This window comes from Sorex fumeus, unplaced genomic scaffold, assembly GCF_029834395.1.
Source record: "Sorex fumeus unplaced genomic scaffold, SorFum_2.1 ptg000095l, whole genome shotgun sequence".
Lineage (NCBI taxonomy): Eukaryota > Metazoa > Chordata > Mammalia > Eulipotyphla > Soricidae > Sorex > Sorex fumeus.
Window position 1 is genome coordinate 9,953,772 of NW_026606152.1, and position 6,614 is coordinate 9,960,385.

Genomic DNA, 6,614 nt, shown 5'->3' on the forward strand with positions numbered 1-6,614 from the left:
TTGGATCTGTAGACCCTCCCCCCCCACACTTGCTTCAGCCTGGAGAGCTCAGAGTAGAACTTTAGTCACACTCCGCCTTTGATTTTATTACTTTATTTTTTTCCAAACTTTTTTTTATGTGGGTACGGCAGAAAACTTGGCTTCTCTCACCACTAGGCCATTTGAGGCATGGGATGAGGATGTTAATGAAGTCTTTGAGGACTGAGACCCCAGGTATTCAGTTCTTCTTGTGATGGCACCTCAGACAACAGCTGGGTTTCTGATGGCAGCGGTTGTGGGGCCGGTTGTGTGCGATTCTCCTGGCACCTGCTGATGGTTGGGGCATCTCAGCCTGATCCTGGGTACCATCTTCCAGGCAGTGGTCAACCCTCAGACTCTTCTTCACGGCAGCACACAAGTGTTCTGGGGTGATGCGTGATCGACTATCCTTTTCGGCCTCTTGGCCCGCCAGCTCTAGAATGTTGGCTGTCAGGTACTCAAGGACACCAGCAAGAAAAACAGGTGTGGATGAACTTAGGCGATTCACATTTTGACTCTCTCGAAGTAGACGATCCACACGGCTCACTGGAAACTGAAGCTGGGCTCTTGCAGAACGGGAAATGGCTCGTCTCCTAGGTTTATGTGAAAATGGGTATCCTTTTTTCCCAGACATGATGGTCCCTGGGTTTCAGCCCTATAACAGGGCTCAGCTGTCCTACTGAGGCTCTCAAGATATTATGTCCCCTGTCCTCATTAGCTGTGCACTGCCTTTGTGACATGTCAGGCTTTGTGATGCCATTGCTCTCTGCTGGGCCTACGCAGGCCTGGAGATGGCCTGGAAATGCCTGTTTCCCTGACAAAGGACCTTTCCAGGAATACAAACTCTCTACTTTAATAGTCTAACTAAAAGAAATGTGTTTTAGTGGAAATATTGTCCTATCTTTAGGATATAGCCCCACATTATCTGATTCTAGTTTTGCTTGAGGTGTCTTTGGATCTTATAAGTTGTAAGTTGTTGATCACTGATCCCCGTATTAAATGGCTTGTCTAATAGAGGTCCATTTGTCTCCCCTCACATTAGAATAAAACAAATTTGGCCTTAATTCACATATAAATATTTATAATCCATAGTGAATATTTGTCCTTTGGTTTCCCTTTTGGGCTGATTATAATATCTGCCAATTGCGTAGTGAGTCAGTTTTCTTTAGCGTTTCCTTTATGAATGCTATGATTTTTTTTCATTTTTTATAATTTTATTTTTTGAATGAGAGCTGTTACAAAGCTTTCGGGTCTAAGTCTCAGTCATACAATGAAACACTCATACCTTCACCAGTGCCCATTCTCCACCACTATGAATGCTATGATTTTACTGCTTGATCATACCTTCTATAAATTTTGGAGTTCATATGGCCATATCATAGATTCATGAGTCAGAAATAAATGTCAAATACAGAGCTAAATGACAGGAATCTCATTTTTTCTTTCTTTTTTTCCTGTCCCTTTACTGGTGTACATTTCTCACCACCAATGTTCCCAGTTTCTCACTTACCACTCCCCTCCCCAACCCAAGCCCACTTTTTATCCTTTTGGGCATTATGGTTTGCAATACAGGTACTGAAATGTTATCATGTATATCTCTACCTACTTTCAGCACTCAGTTCTTGTCCAGAGTGATCATTTTCAACTATCATTATCATAGTGGTCTCTTCTTTATGCTAAGTGAACCCCCTCCCCCACCACATCACTGTGGAAAGCTTCCAAACATGGACTAGTTCTCCTGTTTTTTTTTTTTTCATATGCCACAAATAAGTGACATTATTCTATGTCACGGGCTGGAGTGATAGTACAGCAGGTAGGGCGTTTGCCTTGCACTCAGCCAGCTCGGCCCAGTGGGTTTCGATTCCTCCACCCCTCTCGAAGAGCCCGGCAAGCTACCAAGAGTATCTCACCCACATGGCAAAGCCTGGCAAGCTACCTGTGACGTATTCGTTATGCAAAACACACTAACAAGTCTCACAATGTTAATGGACCCGCTTGAGCAAATCGATGAACAACGGGAGGACAGTGACAGTGATTCTATGTCAGGGCTGGAGTGATAGCACAGTGGGTAGTTTGCCTTGCACGCGGCCGACCCAAGTTCAATTCCTCTGTTCCTCTTGGAGAGCCCGGCAAGCTACCGAGAATATCCCACCCTCATAGCAGAGCCTGGTAAGCTCCCCGTGGTGAATTTGATATGCCAAACACAGTAACAACCAGTATCACAATGGAGACATTACTGGTGCCTGCTCGAACAAATTGATGAACAAGGGGAGGACAGTACTACAGTGCTATTCTATGTCTGTCCCTTTCTTCTGACTTATTTCACTCAGCATGGTACTCTCCATATCCATCCATTTATAAGAAAATTTCGTTACTTCATTGTTTGTGGTAGCTGCATACTATTCCATAGTATAGTAGTACCAGTTTCTTTATCCAGTCATCTGTTCTCAGGAACTCAGGTTGCTTCCAGATTTGGCTATTGTGAACAGTGCTGCAGTGAACATTGAAGCGCAGATGACTTTTCTGCTGTGTGTTGTTGGGCCTTCAGGGTATATTCCCAGAATTGGTATTGCTGGGTCATATAAAAGCTCAATTTTCTGTTTTTTTAGTAACACCCATATTGTTTCCCATAAAGGCTGGACCAGTTGGCATCCCTACTAATCATGAATGAGAGTCCCTTTCTCCCCGCATCCACTCCAGCTCTATTTGCTCTCGTTCTTTTTTGGTGTGTGATAGTCTCTGTCCCCTCGGGTAAGTTGTTTCCTACTGTAGACCAGTTCTCGTGTTCTTTGTATCCATTGCATTTAGGCATTATTAAACTCATGTTTTCTTATACTTCACATATCAGTCTGTACCTATCTCTTCACCCTCGCACTAACTTCACTCAGCACTTTCCAAGAAGAGGCTTTCATTGCTCCACTTCATATACCCAGATCTTTTGTCAAAATTTAGTTGACCAAAGGTCTGGGGATTTTTCTTTGGATATTCCATTCTGATTCATTGGTTAGAGAGTCTATTCTTATTCTAGTACCATGTTGTTTTGATTACTATAGCTTCATTGTGTAGTTTCAATTTGGTAATGAGACACCTCCAGTTTTTTCTTATTTCTCTGTAGGGTTTTGACTATTTGGACTGCTTTGTGATTCCACATAAAATTTATTATTGATTGTTCTAAGTCTGTAAAGAATGTCATGGGAATTTGTATAAGGAATGTGTTGAATAATTTAAGGTAGGATAGCACTGTATAACACTTTCTTCCCATTGTTCATCGATTTGCTCGAGCAGGCACAAGTAACATCTCCATTGTGAGACTTGTTACTGTTTTTGGCATATCGAATACATCACGGGGAGCTTGCCAGGCTTTGCTATGTGGGCGCAATACACTCGGTAGCTCGCCGGGCTCTTCGAGAGGGGCAGAGGAGCAGAACTGGGGTCAGCCCTGGTCGGCTGCGTGCAAAGGCAATCGTCTTGCCACTGTGCTATCATTTAAAAATGACAAAATTTTAACAAATTAATATATATTGGGTCCACTCAAGGATAAAGGATAAATTTGGGTTTTCTGTAATAACTTTTAATATAAAATTAATTTCTTTTTCTTTTCTTTTTTTTTTTTTCTTTTTTATTAGTGAAACGACATGAGGTACAGTTGTAGATTTACAAATTTTTGTGCTTGGATCTCGGTCATACCCCGATCAAATACCCATCCCTCCACCAGTGCCCATTTTCCACCACCAGGATAATATCCCTCCCCCTAAAATTAATTTCTTAAATATGTTCTCATAATTATTTTTCTTGATCATTATTGACTTAAATCCGGATTTTTTTTTTTTTTGGAAACAAAAAAGCTTTGAATTTATTTTAGCTTTTTAAAAGTTTGTGTTCATATTTTCACTTTAGAAAAGTGAGGCATAATAAACAACAAAAATATTCTGTGTATTTGGAGGGGGGCATTCTTGGAGTTGCTCAGGGATTATTCCTGGTTCTGGTCTCAGGCATCACTCCAAGTGGTGGGGTTAGGATCTCAAACAGTGGTTGGGGTCAAAATGGATCAACCTCTTTTGATGTTATTTGTCCTGTTCAGCATTATTTTGACTAACTTCTGGATCCTGGATTTGGTTTGAGGCAGAGTTCAGACTTTGCATGGCCAAGCCTGGGTACCTGGTTCCTCACAAGGCAGAAATGATCAGTTGTTCTCAGGAAGAATCAGGAAATGTCAGGCCTTGTGGGGAAATTGTCATTAACTGAGAGAGCTCTTCTAGCATCTGGTGGGTAGAACAGGGAGCCTGGTAGACAGTGTGAACTCTCCATGACAAATAACTCCCTGGAATAAAACACAAGAGTCATCGACAAATAACTGTGATGATGTAGAAAATCCTTTATTACCTAGGTGATATTTAATGTCACGGGCTCAGCATAAAAGTATGGGTGGGTAAAGAATAGGAGAGTAAAAATGCAAAGGGAATCTTAACTTGGGTCTCGAGGGAGAGGAGAGGAAGAGGGGCATAAACATTATGAGCAGTAGCTAATATAGTCATGTTCAGCATCAGCAGGAATCACAAACACCTCTTGGACTGTTGCAATCTTCTGCTTTAAGTATGGTAAAAGAGGAGTCACTACTGGTGTGCTCAGGGAACCATGACTACAAGGCAGACTTGGACATATGTCACATGCCTGGTCTTCACTCTATTATTATTTTTTGTTGTTGTGTTTTAGGGTCAACTGGTCGGGCTGGAGTGATAGCACAGCAGGCAGGGCATTTGTCTTGCATGTGGCTGACCCGGCCAACCTGGGTTCGATTTCTTCGCACCTCTCGGAGAGGTCGGCAAGCTACTGAGAGTATCTCACCCGCTCAGCAAAGCCTGTCAAGCTACCCGTAACGTATTTGATATGGCAAACACAGTAACAAGCCTCACAATGGAGATGTTATTTGGCCCATTTGAGCAAATCTATGAACAATGGGAGGACAGTGTTACAGTGCTACAGGGTCAACTGGTGGTGTTTAGGACACTTACTCCTGGATCTGTGTTCAGAGATCACTCTTGTCAGTGCTCAAGGGATCATATGCAATGCTGGGGGATTGAACCGGGGTCATCTGCATTCAAGACAAGTGCCTTAATGTTTGTACGACCTCATGGGCTTGTGTACTGAGTTTTAAAAACATTGCTGCGGGACTAGAATGATGAACAGTGGGTAAGATTGTACCTTGAATGTACCTGACCTGTGTTCAATCCTTTCATCTCATATTGTTGCCAAAGCATTGTTGGAAGTAATTCCTGAGTGCAGAGCCAGAAATGACCCCTGAGCATCGCTGGATGTGACCCCAAAGCTAAACAAAACAAAACAAATAAAAACATTGTCAGTGTTATTTTCAGGGCTGAGAGTTTGTTTCAGGTATAGTGGGAAGACAAAAAAATCATTGTAAAATATAATCTCACTACTACACTACTTCCACTACCCAGCCGTCGCCACACTCCAGGACGCTTTCCGGACCCGCGCGGCAGCTCCGGCTGAGACCCACGCACGACTGAAGACCCACAGAACAAGATAAGCGGAACTCTCTGAGACCTTGGACTCCAGGCTCGGCGGGCCCAGGAACAGACCTTCTCTGCTTGCTCCCACCACCACAGGTGACAAAGGGATTCTAATCAGGAGCCCCACCCTACCCTGCCCTGTCTGCTTCCATCAACCACCCAGGGATCGAATTGCGCACAGGAGACCCACCCTACCCAGATAAATACCCCACTGGCAGACTTCCACTCTCGACACTACTTCCACTACCCAGCCGTCGCCACACTCCAGGACGCTTTCCGGACCCGCGCGGCCGCAAGCGGCCACGCAACACATCATAAAACACTAAATACCCATCTTCCAGAAGTGTTGTACCATATTTGATAGGGTTCAAATATGGTAACACCTACAAGGGTGATTAGAGGTCGCCCCAAAAGCCTCTATCCCTCTCGGAACCCCGAGAGTATTCCGCCTGCACGGAAGAGCCTGGCAAGCTATCCGCTGTGTATTCGATATGCCAAAACCAGTAACTACAACTGGTCTCATTCACCTGACCCTGAAGGCTTCACCGACATGGCAGCACTGAGAAGGATGAGAAAGGAGAGGCCGACAAAATCTCAAGGCCGACGTAGGCTGCCACAATGAAGGAAGACAAAAATGATCGTCTGTACTTTCAATGCACGTACGCTAGCATCAGATGCATCCATCGAGGACCTGATGGTACAAGCGCAAATGATCAAGTACGACATCATTGGTCTGACTGAGACAAGAAGGCACGAATCTCACCATGCCGTTTTCGACACTGGAGAAGAATTTTTCCTCGGAACATGCGATAAAAGAGGTGTTGGAGGCGTCGGTGTCCTTGTCAACACAAACTTGGCCAAGAGCATTGATTCATTCGAATGCCTAACAACCGGAATCGGACGTTTACATTTGAATAGATGTGACTCACTGCCTGAAGTTTCTATCTTCGTTGTCTACGCACCAACATCTCATTATGATGAAAGAGAAATCGAGAAGTTCTACATGGAGCTAGAGAAGTTCTATAAAGAAGACCACACCTTCTACAAGATCATTGTGGGTGATTT

General features: G+C 43.8%; 1 protein-coding gene across 1 annotated transcript; it reads right to left on the reverse strand.

Moving 5' to 3' along the window:
• Window positions 1-217: 217 nt before the first annotated feature.
• On the reverse strand, window positions 218-652 carry LOC130040713 (histone H2A-Bbd type 1-like). Its single transcript, XM_056132709.1, has one exon. It carries the CDS (start codon window positions 650-652, stop codon window positions 218-220), a length of 435 nt encoding a protein of 144 aa, XP_055988684.1.
• Window positions 653-6,614: the final 5,962 nt, after the last annotated feature.

Coding starts and splice junctions, on each gene's coding strand:
- LOC130040713 (XM_056132709.1), bottom strand. CDS start 652: ATGTCTGGGAAAAAAGGATACCCATTTTCACATAAACCTAGGAGACGA.